Raw genomic sequence first — 17,876 nt, 5'->3', positions numbered from 1 at the left:
AGATAAAGGAGTAACTCTCATAGCGGGTAGCAGTAGTAAGTGCTGATCCTTATTAGACTAGCCACTAGAGGAGGATACAACACTCTTGCCCAGCAAGTTACAAATAGGCAGAATAACTTTCCTTAGATTTGATTATTTTATATTCTCATTAAATTCACATTCAAATTTGGATAAAAGTGAGGAACAACCCCTGAATTTGAGTGTTTACAGGGCTTTTGTGTGTGGGTAGCTCCAGTGGTCACCCTTAAAAATTTAGTAATCTCTTTAGATAAATTTTCAAAGCTAATTAATGATTTCAAGTGCCTAACCTCTTGCGATGCCTTAAAGGACAGGGCCAGCCTAGGGGGTGATATGGGTGGTTGCCCTAGCTACCACCATCCAGGGGAACCAATGAATATCCGGGCACACTGCCTGGCTGCTCTGGCCATTTTTTTGTGTTTTGGCTCAGTTGCTCAGGGGGTGCCAGAAACGTTTCCCACCATAGATAGCAAAACACCTAGTGCCAGCTCTGTTAAAGGGACCTGATTTTCAGAAGTGCTGAGCACCCATACTGTAGCATGGAAAAAGAGTGAAACAAATTATTAAAGAACCATTTGTAAGCCCCTAGAGGATAATAGAGTTATAAGGCATAGCCTGTATAGATTTGTTGAGAATAAATCATGGTAAACCAACTTAATTTCCTCTGTTGACAGGGTTACTGGCCTAAAGGATAGAGAGGAAGCAGTAGATGTGATGTATCTTGATTTTTAGTAGGGCTTTTGACACAGTCCCACATGACATTCTCATAAGCAAACTAGGGAAATGTGGTCTAGATTAAATTACTTAGGTACACAGCTGGTTGAAAGACTATACTCAAACAGTAGTTATCAATGATTCCCTGTCAAAATGGGAGGACATATCTAGAGGAGTCCCACAGGGATCAGTCATGGGTCCAGAACTATTCAATATTTTCATTAATTAGTTTGATCGTGGAGTGAAGAGTATGCTTATAAAATTTGCGGATGACACCAAATTGGGAGGTGTTGCACACTTGACAAATTGGAAAACTGGTCTGAAATCAAGATAAAATTCAGTAAGGACAAGTATAAAATACCACACTTAGGAAGGAAAAATCAAATGCACAACTACAAAATGGGGAATAGCTGGATAGGTGGGAGTACTGGGGATTATAGTGGATCACAATTTGAATATGAGTCAACAATGTGATACGTTTGCAAAAACAACTGATATCATTTTAGGGTGTATTAACAGGAATGTCATATGTAAGACATGGGAGGTAACTGTCCCACTGTACTGGGCCCTGGTGAAACTTCAGCTGGAGTGTTGTGTCCAATTCTGGGTGCCACACTTTAGAAAAGATGTGAACAAATTGGAGACAGACCAAAGGAGAGCAACAAAAATTATAAAAGGTTTAAAAAATCTGAACTATGAGAAAAGGTTAAAAAAAACTGGGTATGTTTAGTCTTGAGAAAAGAAGACTGAGGCGGGACTTGATAACCATCTTCAAATATGTTAGGGGCTGTTATAACAAGGACTGTAATCAATTGTTCTCTATGTCCACCAGCAGTAGGATAATAAGTAACAGGCATAATCTGCAGTAAAGGAGATTTAGGCTCCTTATTAGGAAAACTTTCTAACTGTAAGTATAGTTAAGCTCTGGAATAGGTTTCAAAGGGAGGCTGTGGTTTTTAAGAACAGGTTGGTCAAACACCTATCAGAGATGGCCTATGTTTACCTGATTCTGCCTTAGTGCAGGGGGCTGGACTTGATGCATTCTCAAGGTCCCTTCCAACCCTATATTTCTATGATTCTATGCTCATACTAACAAAACAACACTACACTACTGTTACTGCCTGCTGGAAAGCACTAACTGCATTTTGAGATGTCTTATGTATTTCCCCCATTCATGCTACTGTTGTGACAGCCTATAAATAAAATTTAAACATATGGTTCTGTTTACATAGGATGTCCATGGTGGCATTTCCAGAGCTTAGTATTGGGAGGTGGCAGCTGGAATGGCTAAAATAAATGAATAAAATAAAGCAGCAACAAGCAGCAGTAGTACTGGTGTGAGCTGAACACTGCACTAGTGGTTCCCTGAGCTGCTGCAGAAATTTCTCATTTCAAGCAGTGAAGCAGATGCAATTTGGTGCGGTTTTAAACTGCATTTTATCCACGGATCAGCCTCTGAATTACTATGCAAATATGGATAATAAGGGCGTGAACAAAGGGGGACAAGCAGGGGTATGGGCCCTGGGGCCACGACAGGGGCACAGAGCTCCTCCAACCATGGGCTGTGGTGGGGGCACAGAGGTCCTGTAGCCCTGGGGCCACGATGGGGAGAGTGAGCTCCTCCAGCCCCAGGGCCTCAGTGGGAGCTGACAACAACTCTGCCCCGGCCAGGGCACAGAACGTGCCTCTCCAAAAATGGTCAAATTTAAATTCCTGTGCACGCTCCTGATAATAAACATGATGCAAACAGATGCAATAGCTCATTCTTCCTCTCAAGGGCCCTTGCTTCTGTTTAATATATTTTACAATGGCAAATTAGGTTCCAAAGAATGGGGGCAGGGGGAGGGAGCTGACCCCTATGATGCCCCAGTGGGCATGTCCCTAAATGTCAATTATTTCCCTGCAACAGTGTGATCTGGTTTCTCTACATACCAAATACAAATACCATGCAGGATTTTGGGTGGCTGTTGGCCAGGCAGTAAACACCATAATCTTTTCATTAAAGTAATAGAGGAAGTGGGATGGTCCTTTGATTAAGTCTTTTGTCTCAGCAGTCAGTTCCACACAGAGCACAACCAGTTGCCATCTGGCTGGGAACTGGCCAAGTGAGCAGTATGAAATCAGTCTCAGTATAGAGAGAGTTTAAGTATTGGTCATCAAATGTAGCATCATTGAAAAACACAGTTAAATAGTCTGCCTTTTGCTGATTCTACTTAATGGCCAATTTATTGTGTGGGCTATGTGGGATGATGGAAGAAATGGATTCTGTCAGTTTCCACTAATCTTAAATTGACTTGTTTCAGTCTTGCTAAGAGAACTGATGAGAAATACTGCAGATATGCATTTGATGATGACTTTCACTATTTCTAGAGCAGAGTGGGCAAACATTTTGGCCTGAGGGCTGCCTCTAGGTATGGAAATTGTATGGTAGGCCATGAATGCCTGGTGGGGGAGGGGGACTCACTGGGGTGTAGCCTAGGGGGGCTCTAGAAGGGATGTTACCGAGGGGAAGCAGGGAGGACTCATGAGGTGTGGCACAGGGCATGGGCAGCTCTACAGGGACAGTATGAGGGACTCCTGGGGCCCTGCCAGCAGTGACACCAAGGCAGCCATACCAGGCACCGCCACGGGCGGAGGCACTCTAGCTGGGATCAGTGTGGCCTCTGGATGGTTTCGAGGCTCTCGAGGGTGGGGTTGTTGGAGACCATGAGGGGACTGGGGTGCTGCTGCGTAGGGGGGGCTGCCACATAGGGGCGGGGTTCTGATCCTGGAAACACCACAGTGAAGTCGTGCCTGCACACTGTGGCTCTGCGTGCCAGAAGATGAGGCTTATCATGGGAATTATAAATTGGGGGCTGGGGAGCACCAGGTGGACAGAGCGGGGCAAGCCCCTGACCCTGCTCCCCAGTGGGAGCTCAAGGGCTGGATAAAAACGTCTAATGGGCTGGAAGTGGCCCATGGGCTGTAGTTTGCCCATCCCTGTTCTAGAGTCATAAAAAAAGTTGTAGGTTTCAGAGTGGTAGCCATGTTTGTCTGAATCAGCAAAAAGAACGAGGAGTACTTGTGGCACCTTAGAGATTAACAAATTTATTTGAGCATAAGCTTTCATGGGCTAAAACCCACTTCATCGGAAGCATGTAGTGGAAAATACAGTAGGAAGATATATATACACAGAGGACATGACAAAATGGGTGTTAACTGATTTCTCTTGTTATAGTTAGTATGGTAAGGTGGGCTACTATCAGCAGGAGAAAAAAATCTTTTGTAGTGATAATCAGGATGGTCCATTTCCAACAGTTGACAAGAAGGTGTGAGTAACAGTAGGTGGAAAAATTAGCATGGGGAAATAGGTAGTAGCTCGATGTGAGACTTGGTCTTGGACTGGGACCACTACAAAAGCGGTTGCATTAACATGGACATCATCCGTAAAGGGCAATGGAAAAATAAGTCTCAAGAATTTAGGCCCTTGCTCTCAAACAGAATAGCTCCTGAGACAGGTGAAAGGAATGAGAAACATGCCAGGACAGAGCTGCTCATCCACCGAAGAGACCTTAAATATCTGTAGTATATAGCTCTACCCAATTTATTTCCAAATCTCTAGGGATTTTTGAATTAACTAAGTAGAGTTCTAATAAAGCAGAGTGATACAAATTTGGCATGGCAGTATAATGAATGAGTGGCAAAGTTTAGGAAACAATAAGAAAGTTATAGAACTATTCAGAAGCCTAGAGGAAAGGAGAATAGGTAGAGTTCATTGGTGATTGGACAGAGAGAGGCTTGTGTAGGTAGTAGGGGCAAAGAGTTATCTGTCACTGGAAGAAGAAAAGAGGGGAGTTCATGGAGCTAAAAACAATGAGGGATTATTATTTAGAAACTTCTGAAAGAAAGTTGTCAAGCAGCAAGACAGAAAAGACTGGTGCCCATCTCAAAAAGTGTAAAAAACTGATCTCTTCTGATTCTTCAAGATCAAATGTACTATTGGATGAAACTTTGTCTATTGAAATGGAAACAGTAATGATCCTGCAAAATATACCAGCAATGAGCTGTTAAAAGTTTTCAGGCAGCTCTTAAACATCAGCTTCATTCAGGAACAGTCTCGGATCCTCTTTGGTACCAAAAGAATGGCAAAGATTACTCAAGATTAGTCCATAAAGTAAAATGAAATGCAAAAACTTGATTTTGAGGAAACTGAAAGTTTCTTTTATAGTAACGCATCACATTCAATGTAGCACAAACTTAGAATCCGAAAGAAATGATTGATGCCCCAGCTTCTCAATGACTCTTGGTGGCACTTTAAGGAACATTGTGTTTCTGCATTTGCCTTCAGCTTTGCACTGGGCAAGAGGAAGATTTTGATCAGAACACATTATTCATCTTATACAACAAGGGTTTTCAGAGAGCAGCAGTAATTTAACAATAGAAAATCAAAAGAGGTTTTGGGGAGATTTAAGAGATTACAGGTGACTGATGCTAGTGTCCAGTGTAAGTGGAAATTTGGCTTCATGTAATTAACAAAGAATTGGTATCACACAAATGCAAAATTTTAAAAATGGGCCAGAGAAGCTATGAATCTTTTCCATTACTTAGCCAGCATCACTGATGCCAAATGCAAACGTCAAAGATTGAACCCCGAAAGGAAGAAACATGACAATTGTCAATGTTGCCACTTCTGGTATTTTTATCGCAAGTCTTGCCATATTTCGTGTTTTTCATAAAGACCAAGCTTTGTAATAATGTAAGAATCTCACTTTTTTAAAGTTAAGTCTCTAGCCCTCACAACTGAGGAGAAAAGCAAGAAAAAGTTACCTCCCCTAAAGCTCAAAAACTAGAACGTAAATAGAAAAAGCTCAATTTTTTTGAATTTCAATCATTATTTTTGAACGATTATAATACTGATATACTATAGCCTAAAATTATTTCCTTCTCATCTAAAACTGAAGATCTATATTTCTGCACTAAATTTATGTTTGCAGAGAACTTTGCGTTTTAGTCCATTATGTCAGTATGGTGACAAATTGTGGAAGTAAAATCCCAGAAGATAGGACAATTAATTTCAGAATGTTGTTACATTTTAAGATGCCTGCATTCTGTTCCAGCACATTTGATACATAGATTTATAGATTACAAGGCCAGAAGGGACCATTGTGATCATCTAGTCTGACATCCTGCTTAACACAGGCCATAGAACTTCCAGGAATTAATTCCTGTTTCAAGTCCAATAGCTGTGGTTGAGCTAGAGCATGTCTTTAGGAAAACATCCAATCTTGATTTAGACTTCCAATGACTGAGAATCGACCACAACCATTTTCCTCTATATAGTACATTTTCACTCTGTTCCAGTACCCTTGGATGGTTTGGTCAAAACTTGATACCTATCAAGGTGCTAAAAAGTAAATAAAACTGGTAAAAAATTATGGTATCTAAAGGCAGATACAAAAGCATGGTAGGGCTATTATTATATTCTCATATTTTACTTACAGAATTGCAGGCTTTATGTTTTTGATAATGTGTTTGCCACATTTGAGCAATAAATATGCTTATGAACTGAAACATGTAGTGTGTTTTCTGTGTTTCATTTTATAAAACCTCCAATATTCTTTTCAATTTTTTCCACTGGGATTTTTGAGTGATTTTTTTTTTCAGAAAAAAGTTTTTTTACGCGGGAGGGCAGAGGGAGTACAACACCCTTGTGCTATGCCAGTATGGTAAATTACTCACTCACTCCTTGCTAATGGAGGACTAATACATTTGTGTGAGAACTGTTTTCTACTTTTTAAAAATAAAGTGTACACTGCGTTTTTCTATGTGAAACAAATCCCAGCAAAGGAAAAGTGCAATTTTTTAAATCAGCTTGACGTACCAGTATAGATCTCTGTCTCTAGATACTGTCTGTGGGAGTTGTCATGAAATACTGCTTTGCTCTTGAGGTTGGTGGTGTAATCATAAAATCTGAAGAAAATCCATTTTTCTATAAGTACTTTTTTAAAAGCACAGTTCTTCTCTGAAAAATGACTGCATGAGAATAGCATGCTTTTACTCAGAGCAGCTCACCATCACCTCAGTTTATGTTACTGGCAAATATATTTTTGGACTCTTTTTTTACGTTTGGACTACTTTTTACTGCTATTAACACAGCACGCCTAGTACTGCAATGGGCGAGTAAGCTGAATTCTAGCATGGCTTGCTCATCAGCAACAGAATTGTTAAATGAGTTAAAAATGCAAGGCCATATTTTGCCTTAAGTTATGCCACTCTAACTCCATTGAACACAATGGGATTGCATAGGAACATCATTTTGGAGCCAACAGAATTGCTGTGACAGGAACTTATCCTAATTCTAGAATCTTTATTATTAAGTACATGAGGGAAATGACCTAGCTTGATTTTTCAGCTCTCCGGTTGAGTTACCAAAGGCTAGCAAATTGAAGAGAATCTTAAATCAGAGACTTGTTTTTAAGGAACACCATCCCTTTTAGTGTTTATGGTAGGGTTTATATTTTATCACTACTGAAGCCACACTTGGAGGCCAGAACTGATACTCAGTGCAACAAGGTTTAATACAAAATACATAGTTTCCTTAAGTTTATGAATATTTCCTACCAAAATATGATTTGTATTTTAGCAAAAATCTATCCATTTGCTTTTTACAAAATGGTTTAAAATCTTGTAAGTGAATTTATCATTTATGGGAGGTGTGGAATTGACAACCTGGAAAACCAAAATCCTTTTATTATACATAAAGCCAGTATAAAATTCATTATCACACGTATCTCAAGAGCACTTATAACTATGATATCCAAGCATGGACAGTGGCAGTGCAAACTCCCACACTCTACCCTATGTATTATACCAACTTCCTGACATGAAAAGTGAAAAATGATAGTCTGGTTTCCCTACACATTTGCTTCTTTGATGGGATTGCCACCACAAAGATGTAATCAGCACTAATTGTGGTGCTGGTTTTTCTGCTGATGACCTGAGAATTCTGGGAAATGGGCTTTGCCCATTTGCAATATATATATATATAGGGCTTTTTACTGTGCCCAGAGGGTTTGTTTCATTGTACATATAGTCTTACTGTACATAACCTGGTTCTTCTCTGTTCTCTGTTAAGTCTTGTAGTCTGCACTATGTAGGAGGTCAGACTAGATGATCATGATGGTCCATTTCTGACCTTAAAGTCTATGAGAAGAAAACAACTTACTAAGGGACTCTCCATACTTTTTTTAAGTTGTTGTTTATATATATTGTGGAAAACAAATGAACAGTACTATCAGGATATTATCTAAACACCTGATGCTCAAACTATTATTATCATGTGCACAAAGTACATTCACCACAATACTTGCTGTGGATAGAGGTCCATATGTGAGATTTTTGTCAGATTTTTGTCTTTGAAAATATTTAAACTTATACTCACTCACTTTTCTGAGGTTAAACATCATGAGTAAGTCGTTTCTTTTCTAGTCTGAAGAGAAGCCAACCAACCTCTGAGAACCTGACTACATATACTGATGAGTGCAAACATGAGGGGATCTCAGAGGTATAACAAATAGATAGTAGTGAGTCATTAACTAGCTGTGGTTATAGATTACTGAGTTTCAGAACCTGTTTTGGTGCTTGTTTTACAATTGTACCTTGGTTATTGAACTTAAGATATGTGGGCATGATTGTAAATCTTTGAAATAGTTAAATCTTCAGTGCAGAATTGCTTTGAACTTAAGAGAACCCCTCTCAAAAGCCTGGTATTTGATATATCATTGCCAGAGGTTAACATTTCTTAAAGGTGACTTCAGATACAAACTCCACATCAGAATTCCTGCTTGCCTCCTGCACCAACAAAAACTGTTCTCTCTTACTGGCAGTGGTAGATCTAAGCACAGTGGTGGAAGCAGCTCTACTCACTCCTGCCCTTTTCAGAAGAATTTTAAGTTTTCATTTTTAAACAGAAAATAAGTTTTTTGCTTTTCTGGTTACAAAGAAAAACTTTCCATGGCAGAACCAATGCCTTGTTTCTTGCCTGAGTATGCAGCCAAGCAGACTGAAACAATAGCTCCGAGTGGCATGAACTGCCTTCATGCTTTTCAGTGGGTACTAATTCTGAAGCCAATTGGCAATTTACAAATCTGAGATCTTTTAAAAGTGAATATTCAAACAGCTTGGGAAAAAAATCCATTATATCCAGATAGGGGTGATGAATCACTTGCCTCAGCAAGTCAGAAAAACACTTAAGCTTTTCCCTGCAAGCTCCACACATGCGAACAGGATGTGGTGTCTCAAACACTGTAAGCCTGTTACTGAAAGTTTTCCAGGATATTATTGGTACTGGGTGCTTGCTGGTTGTTTAGGAAGATTTAGGATGATGAACTATCTCCTTCACAGAAATAAATCACTTTATATGCACAATACATTTAGTCTTTAAAATTAGTTCATTTCTTTTTTTCCCCCAGGTGTTGCTGCTTTGGACTCCAGCGTTTCTGGGAAGATCGGTTTGCGTGCCGTTGTGTATTATTTCTGCACTACAGTCATAGCTGTAATTCTAGGTAATATCCTACACTGTAGCCTTTAGAAACCTTAAAATATTGTGTAATTAGAAGTTTTCAGCATCATGCAAATATTGGGTTTTCACTGCTAACATGGAGATTATCACTTGAATCGATTCTCAGTGGTCCAACATCTAAAGTTGGGTAAGATCTTTCTCAGGGCCTGTGACAAACCTGTAATGAATATGGGGATTTCAAGAACGAATCTAAGGGCCTGATCCCATACTTCTGAAATAAGTGGGAGTTTTGCTATGGATTTCAGTTCAGGGACTCTCTGCCCAGGTAAAGTTTAATTATCAGCATGGTGTAATTAACTGAAGAGTATTCTGCCTTTTTGCAGGTCAAACATAAAAGCAGATAGAATCTTCTTCAACCAGAGTCCAAAAAGCAAAGTTATAAATTGAGGCTTGTTCCAGCCACAGTCCTAGAAGCACAAATACTCAGTGTGACTCACCGCCCCAGGGAGTGAGAAACCCAGGTCAGCTCCTTCCCTTTTCCCAGAGAGTTTCCCTCTCTCCTTCTCACTGCCAGGTTCCACTCCTGCAGCACAGCCCTCTTGTAGTCCACTAAATTCTATGCAGCAGCCCAGCCCAGCCATCTTGCAATTCCCTGCACTCAGGGCAGGCATCAGTGGCCCTTCTTCTTAATCTAGAGGAGAGAATTAACCCTCTATATGCCAACTTCTCTGTAGGGTCAAACACAAGATCAAATTATGGGCCCAGATATCTCCCATTTACGGAAATAGTGTAAACTCATTTAAAGGCAGAAGATTGCTCCAAGAATGACCCATTTGCACATGAAAAGGCTACTTAACAGTTGAAAAAATCGGAGTGTCAATGCATGAGCCTGATTCATCCCTAGCAAAACTTCACTGATGTCAAATATCAGGATAAATTTGGCCTGTGACTTGCTGAGCTTAGAATAATACTTCATTTAGTTTAAATATGTGTGTGAGGAACTTTCAGTGATTAATGGCAAACCAAGACTGAATACATAATAAGTTGGGAGTTTCTGGCTCCTGCTTTAGAATTTCTATTTCTGAGCGGAGTTTACACAAAGTTAGTTCTGCCTGTATCAATAAAAGTAATTCATTGACAGGGGTGTTGAGGGATCACGGAACTACAATTTGATTTATTTTTGTTCATTTATTTTGAACAAAAAGGAATACCATGACAAGGGCTTAGCTTGTATTATACCATAGTAACAATGCCTGATCCTGATTCCACTGAAGTCAATGGAAGTTTGTCATTGACTTCATTGTGAGCAAGACTAGACCCTATGTTTACAGCACGTTTACAGATATTTTTAGTTCTGTCTGTTTCTGAAATCTAGTCTTGTGTGAACCTAATGCTCTAGGCTATCTTTACAAAAGCAAATTCAGTTCTGTGGATTCATGGAATGAGGCAATCCCATTATCATCTGAAAGCAGTAATGAAAACTAGCTGTGTGAGGAAAAATTAGACCAGCTCTTGAAAACATCACAACAGGAAAAAGCAACCATTTGCTCTTAAAGTAATTGCTCTTATATATATATAGTTTTGAATAGATAATAAACACAAGAAGAAGAATGTCAGAAGGGTCTGACTCTACCAGTAGCATCATCATAGAACTGACACTGCCACTCAATTCTATTGGTAGAACCTACTCTTTAAGGATTCCAACTACGTGGGTTTCTCTTGATTACAGGGATTGTGCTAGTTGTGACCATCAAACCTGGGGTGTCTCAGAAAGCTGATGAAATTGACAGAACAGGCAGTACCCCTGAAGTCACAACAGTGGATGCCATGCTAGATCTGATTAGGTGAGTTTTTCAGGTTCCATACTGTTGCTTCAAAAGGCTAAATGATAAAGCACAATGATTGAAGTGCATAACATACAAATGCTTCACAATATCATTTGGAAGATTAAGGATACAGAAAAAAACCTATGTTCCTAAAGGTTAGATAAATGATCACATAGCTTTAGATGGATTCCTACAAAAGTTTTGTAAAATACCCTTTTGCCTACACTAGTACCTGCCTGGGTTGCTTTTGCATATAAGGTGGTGTACATGAGACACTTCCGATAGTAACTCACCCAAGGATCCAGCGTCAACATTGCTCCTGCAGTTTATTTCCTCTGCCTCCAATGGAAACAAAATTTTACACTTCTTGTCCTATCATGAGAAGGGTATCCAAAAAAAGACAGATCAAAAGGTTAGTTGCCCCATGGCAGCTCTGGAATTCTGTTTCCTAGAGCGCAGAAGACTGCATAGTGTAGCTGTGCTTTCTCTTCTCAATAAAGGAACAAAGGTAACATACACTGCATGTTTGTACATTTCCTCTGCTTGCCTAGTCTACTGGTTTGCTGTGTCATCTGGTTTCAGAGCAATCTGGTTACTTGCCTTCCCTGTCCACGGTACTGTACAATGATGGATAAATGAAGTGGTTAGAAAAAAACAGCCACGTAACATCTGTATAAAAGACCTGAGCTACTGGTCTCCCCAATACAATTTTTGATCCATGGCATCAGCTGAATAATATGTAATTTGCTGAGAGGAATGCAGACATCAGACCAATGGGCTTCTTTCCCAGTAATGGCTCAGTAATTGTAACAATGTTTTATGGCTTCCCAACTTCCCGCCCCCCCACAATTACAGTTAGTCATTGCCCAGAATCACTTACATCTGTGGATGCTTTTCTTTCTGGGGCATTTTTGCTTAATTTCTAATCTAAAAATCAACAGCTGAACAGCTAAGATAGATGTTCTCATCACCTTTCACTATCAAAGAAACCAAAAACTGGCTGATGATTATAGCAAATCTTTATAGGCATGATATTCGTAAAATATCTGTCCCTCCACCACCATCTTTACAGCTCACAAGGAGGCCTGCATGACACCACCACGACCATAGTTCCGACTGGTGCCTCTGTGTCCCCCACCCCATAGCCTCTGACATTCCCAGTCTCTGTTCCCCTCTCACTTTGCAAAGCAGGAGCAGCGGGTGGCTGAAGAAAACCATCTCTCCCTATTGCAGCATAGCTTCAGCAGAAGCACTCAGCTGGGCTCCACCTGGTCAGCCACACTGGAAAACTTAAGGTGGCCTGTTGCTCACCACTTCGGCAATGCATATGATCATGTAGGCATCGCATGTGCAGTGATGCTGTAAATGCAAAAGAGGAGCATATGCAGGTTTAGAAAAAGTAATTGAATTACTTTTAGTTTAGATAATTGTCCAGTTTTAGTCACAATCTCATGGCTACCATTCTCATAAACCACCTGGAGGTCATGACCTAAAAGTTATGACGGAGATCTAAAATTCTGCTACTATGAATTATGGCCACGTTTGCATCTCAACTGGTTTTAAGGGCAAATCCTGATGTCCTGGTTCTGGTTTTACTCAGTCCACACTTGTGCAGACTGCCCAAGATTTCAAAGGAATTTTGCCTGACTAAAGAATCTGAAAAATAAAGAGAGGATTTTAAAAATGATTTGGAAAGGTCACAAACCCTCATGCTTCAGGGCACAGGTCAACCTCTAACTAATGGGGTTAGGAAGAAAGGTTCCATCGGGGTAGGTTATCCCATAATTGCTCATTACAGAGTTTCTTGCCACTTCCTTTGATGCATCTGGCATTGGCCACTGTCAGAGACAAGCAACAGGATTACATTGACCTCTGGTCTGATCCAGCATTGTGATTTCTGTGTTCCTAATTTTTTCATTAAATGAAAATGGTTCTTGATGTTGGAACATGTGGGAATCTTCCAACAGCCAAGATTTATTTTAGTAGCAAAGAATCCTGTGGCACCTTATAGACTAACAGACGTTTTGGAGCATGAGCTTTCGTGGGTGAATACCCACTTCCTCAGATGCATGTAGTGGAAATTTCCAGGGGCAGTTATATATATGCTAGCAAGCAAGCTAGAGATAACGAGGTCAGTTCAATCAGGGAGGATGAGGCCCTGTTCTAGCAGTTGAGGTGTGAAGACCAAGAGAGGAGAAACTGGTTCTGTAGTTGGCAAGCCATTCACAGTCTTTGTTCAATCCTGAGCTGATGGTGTCAAATTTGCTGATGATCTGAAGCTCAGCAGTTCCTCTTTGAAGTCTGGTCCTGAAGTTTTTTTGCTGCAGGATGGCCATCTTAAGGTCTGCTATAGTGTGGCCAGGGAGGTTGAAGTGCTCTCCTACAGGTTTTTGTATATTGCCATTCCTAATGTCTGATTTGTGTCCATTTATCCTTTTCCGTAGAGACTGTCCAGTTTGGCCGATGTACATAGCAGAGGGGCATTGCTGGCATATGATGGCGTATATTACATTGGTGGATGTGCAGGTGAATGAACCAGCGACGGTGTGGCTGATCTGGTTAGGTCCTGTGATGGTGTCGCTGATGTAGATATGTAGGCAGAGTTGGCATCGAGGTTTGTTGCATGGATTGGTTCCTGAGCTAGAGTTATTATGGTGCGGTGTGCAGTTACTGGTGAGAATATGTTTCAGGTTGGCAGGTTGTCTGTGGGCAACGACTGGCCTGCCACCCAAGGCCTGTGAAAGTGTGGGATCATTGTCCAGGATGGGTTGTAGATCCTTGATGATGCGTTGGGGGGGTTTTAGCTGGGGGCTGTATGTGATGGCCAGTGGAGTCCTGTTGGTTTCTTTCTTGGGTTTGTCTTGCAGTAGGAGGCTTCTGGGTACACGTCTGGCTCTGTTGATCTGTTTCCTTATTTCCTCGTGCGGGTATTGTAGTTTTGAGAATGCTTGGTGGAGATTTTGTAGGTGTTGGTCTCTGTCTGAGGGGTTAGAGCAGATGCGGTTGTACCTCAGTGCTTGGCTGTAGACAATGGATCGTGTGATGTGTCCGGGATGGAAGCTGGAGGCATGAAGGTAGGCATAGCGGTCGGTAGGTTTTCGATATAGGGTGGTGTTAATGTGACCATCACTTATTTGCACCGTGGTGTCAAGAAAGTGGACCTCCCGTGTAGATTGGTCCAGGCTGAGGTTGATGGTGGGGTGGAAGCTGTTGAAATCGTGGTGGAATTTTTCCAGAGTCTCCTTCCCATGGGTCCAGATGATGAAGATGTCATCAATGTAGCGTAGGTAGAGAAGGGGCGTGAGTGGACGAGAGCTGAGGAAGCGTTGTTCCAGGTCGGCCATAAAAATATTGGCATATTGTGGGGCCATGCAGGTGCCCATAGCAGTGCCACTGATCTGGAGATATATATTGTCATCAAATTTGAAATAGTTGTGTGTAAGTATAAAGGCACAGAGCTCAGCAGCCAGTTGCGCTGTGGCATCATCAGGGATAGTGTTCCTGACAGCTTGTATTCCATCTGTGTGTGGGATGTTTGTGTAGAGAGCCTCTACATCCATGGTGGCTAGGATGGTGTTTTCTGGGAGGTGACCAATGCATTGTAGTTTCCTCAGGAAATCAGTGGTGTCATGGAGATAGCTGGGAGTGCTGGTGGCATAGGATCTGAGTAGAGAGTCCATATATCCAGACAGTCCTTCAGTGAGAGTGCCAATGCCCGAGATGATGGGGCGTCCAGGATTTCCGGGTTTGTGGATCTTGGGTAGTAGATAGAATAACCCTGGTCGGGGCTCTAGGGGTATGTTGATTTCTTCTGGTGTCAGATCAACAGAGCCAGACGTGTACCCAGAAGCCTCCTACTGCAAGACAAACCCAAGAAAGAAACCAACAGGACTCCACTGGCCATCACATACAGCCCCCAGCTAAAACCCCCCCAACGCATCATCAAGGATCTACAACCCATCCTGGACAATGATCCCACACTTTCACAGGCCTTGGGTGGCAGGCCAGTCCTCGCCCACAGGCAACCTGCCAACCTGAAACATATTCTCACCAGTAACTGCACACCGCACCATAATAACTCTAGCTCAGGAACCAATCCATGCAACAAACCTCGATGCCAACTCTGCCCACATATCTACACCAGCGACACCATCACAGGACCTAACCAGATCAGCCACACCATCACTGGTTCATTCACCTGCACATCCACCAATGTAATATACGCCATCATATGCCAGCAATGCCCCTCTGCTATGTACATCGGCCAAACTGGACAGTCTCTACAGAAAAGGATAAATGGACACAAATCAGACATTAGGAATGGCAATATACAAAAACCTGTAGGAGAGCACTTCAACTTCCCTGGCCACACTATAGCAGACCTTAAGGTGGCCATCCTGCAGCAAAAAAACTTCAGGACCAGACTTCAAAGAGAAACTGCTGAGCTTCAGTTCGTCTGCAAATTTGACACCATCAGCTCAGGATTGAACAAAGACTGTGAATGGCTTGCCAACTACAGAACCAGTTTCTCCTCTCTTGGTCTTCACACCTCAACTGCTAGAACAGGGCCTCATCCTCCCTGATTGAACTGACCTCGTTATCTCTAGCTTGCTTGCTAGCATATATATAACTGCCCCTGGAAATTTCCACTACATGCATCTGAGGAAGTGGGTATTTACCCACGAAAGCTCATGCTCCAAAACGTCTGTTAGTCTATAAGGTGCCACAGGATTCTTTGCTGCTTTTACAGATCCAGACTAACACGGCTACCCCTCTGAAGATTTATTTTGGAATCCAGGCTCATAACAAAAAACCTGTCCCCCAACACAATGTTTCATTCCTCTTCCTGTACATCTCTGCTCGATACATAGTGAACTATATAAAAATGAGTTTAGACTGATTACTGTACTCCTCATGCAAATGAGGGAGACAGCACAGTATAGAGGAAGGATCCTGGATCTGGTTGTTCATCAATTTAAATGTCAAATACTGAAAAGTCACCCTGGAATTCCACATTAAACAGCCACCCGAACATTATAAATCTTGAAGCTTTGTATTGGCCAGTGCTTCAAAGCAGACAGTGATAAATTCACCACCGTTTGGGAAGAGTGATTGTGTACAACAGCAATATGCCCCATTCTGTTTTTCGACTAGCTGGTTATTTTATTTTGGAAAATAGATTGTTTTTAGTACATCATAGTATTATAAAGTCTTTAATTTATTTAACAGGAATATGTTCCCAGAAAACCTCGTCCAGGCTTGTTTTCAACAGGTAAGGTCAAATATTTTTTGTTGTTGCTGTTGTTGTTGAGATTTACCTAGTTTAAATGCTAAAGTGGAAGGCAGTGGAGAATCAGGCCCTGTGTCTATTTAACTTTTTCCTCATACAATTATACTGCAGTTAAGATCCATACCCAAATCAGATCCCAGCGGTCTATAGCTTTTATTCCCACCTGTTCAGTTCTTCTTATTTCCAAACCCCGAGGACGTTCCTTTGCGTTGCAATGTGGTAGGAATTAGTTATGAAAAAGGGTGGCTCTTACACAACACTGAGACAAATGTCTAGTGGTAAGAGTTCTATTGTTAAAAAATCTCATTTTCCTTTCCACTGAAATAGACTTTTTATTGATGGCTCAAAAAAATTTATTCATCCCTTCCAAGACCCACTGCTTTGGGAACTAGAAGAGCCACCAAAGCAATATGTGAGCACAAATATTGCTCTTCAGAGATAATACATGGGCAGAAGTGTAATAATTTTGTAATTACCTGATTGCCCTGTTCGTACAGTTCCATTGAGAAAATCTTTAAATTCTTCCTCTGTCTGATGAAATCTGCATGCACACACCCCTAACTCACCCCATACATCTCTCTCAAATCTGCTGTAGATGGATGGAACTGATGTCTGGGTGTCTACTCTGCATGATATACACAGATTATAGTTGAAAGATCTCTCTTAGAAAGAATTAGACCTAGAAGAGTTAAGGTTTTATTTGGTGCTACAGCAGAGATAAAAAGATCTATCCACTCAACAGTCCTGTTCCCGATTCATTTGCATCTAAAACTGGGGAAAAGACCTTTACGGAAATTCACAAATATATTTGTTGAACTTCATGATGTCGTCTGCTTCCCTTTTTTTGCTTTTCTTAACAGTTGCCTACCAGAGTTATTGCAGGGCAATAAAGCTCACCTAATATAGAACTAAACTTTTCCCAAGAAAAGATGTTACTCTTTCTCTACAAAATACAGTGTGTGTGTGTCTATGTTCAGTATGTATAAGTGTTTATAGCAGCAGAAATTTTGTATGTATATTTTAAAGGACAAATCCTGCTCCTTGCACCAGTCTTGCGAAAGGCTTTCCTGCAGGACCAGATGGGAAGGAACCCATCTTTGTACCATCATGGCTACAGCATCTCCCTCATGGAGTATATGTTCTCCACCAGCAAATGAGGAATAGCTGGTGGACCTACATAGTTGCTCTGGCTCCATCTTCACTACCAATCTCTCAACAGTGCCTCTCAGAAATTCCCCTTTGAACATCTGCTCCACTGTACCCGCATATTGCAGATCTCTTGTGCTGGGTTCAGGAATCCTGCTCTGTCCCCACAGAACTGCACAAGTTCCACGCTGCACCAGAAGGGTGGGGAGCAGAATTTGCATGATGGTATCTGTGTATGAGTATGCCCCTTTCCAGTGGCTCAAATGGAGAAATTCAGTCACCCAAAGTCATTTGAAAGCTTTACCTGTTTGTATGTAACTGCTGCCCAAAAACCTTATGAAAGTCAGAATTGCATCGTTTCCTCAGAATTACTGGGTAGATT

General features: G+C 41.3%; 2 protein-coding genes across 2 annotated transcripts in view; both read left to right on the top strand.

Annotated features, from left to right (window-relative positions):
* SLC1A1 (solute carrier family 1 member 1) overlaps positions 1-17,876 on the top strand; it is a 71,915-nt gene that overhangs the window by 34,928 nt on the left and 19,111 nt on the right. The window contains exons 3-5 of the mRNA XM_050944289.1: positions 9,183-9,275; positions 10,962-11,076; positions 16,288-16,330. Of these exons, the coding sequence (XP_050800246.1) occupies positions 9,183-9,275; positions 10,962-11,076; positions 16,288-16,330 (251 nt within the window). The remainder of the gene's footprint in view (positions 1-9,182; positions 9,276-10,961; positions 11,077-16,287; positions 16,331-17,876) is intronic.
* Positions 13,663-15,820, top strand: LOC127046792 (uncharacterized). Its single transcript, XM_050944311.1, has 2 exons — positions 13,663-13,756; positions 15,062-15,820. Exons 1-2 carry the CDS (start codon positions 13,710-13,712, stop codon positions 15,639-15,641), a joined length of 627 nt encoding a protein of 208 aa, XP_050800268.1. The 5' UTR covers positions 13,663-13,709; the 3' UTR covers positions 15,642-15,820.

This window comes from Gopherus flavomarginatus, chromosome 3 (assembly GCF_025201925.1).
Source record: "Gopherus flavomarginatus isolate rGopFla2 chromosome 3, rGopFla2.mat.asm, whole genome shotgun sequence".
Taxonomy (NCBI): domain Eukaryota; kingdom Metazoa; phylum Chordata; order Testudines; family Testudinidae; genus Gopherus; species Gopherus flavomarginatus.
This window is presented reverse-complemented; position numbering and strand designations above follow the sequence as displayed.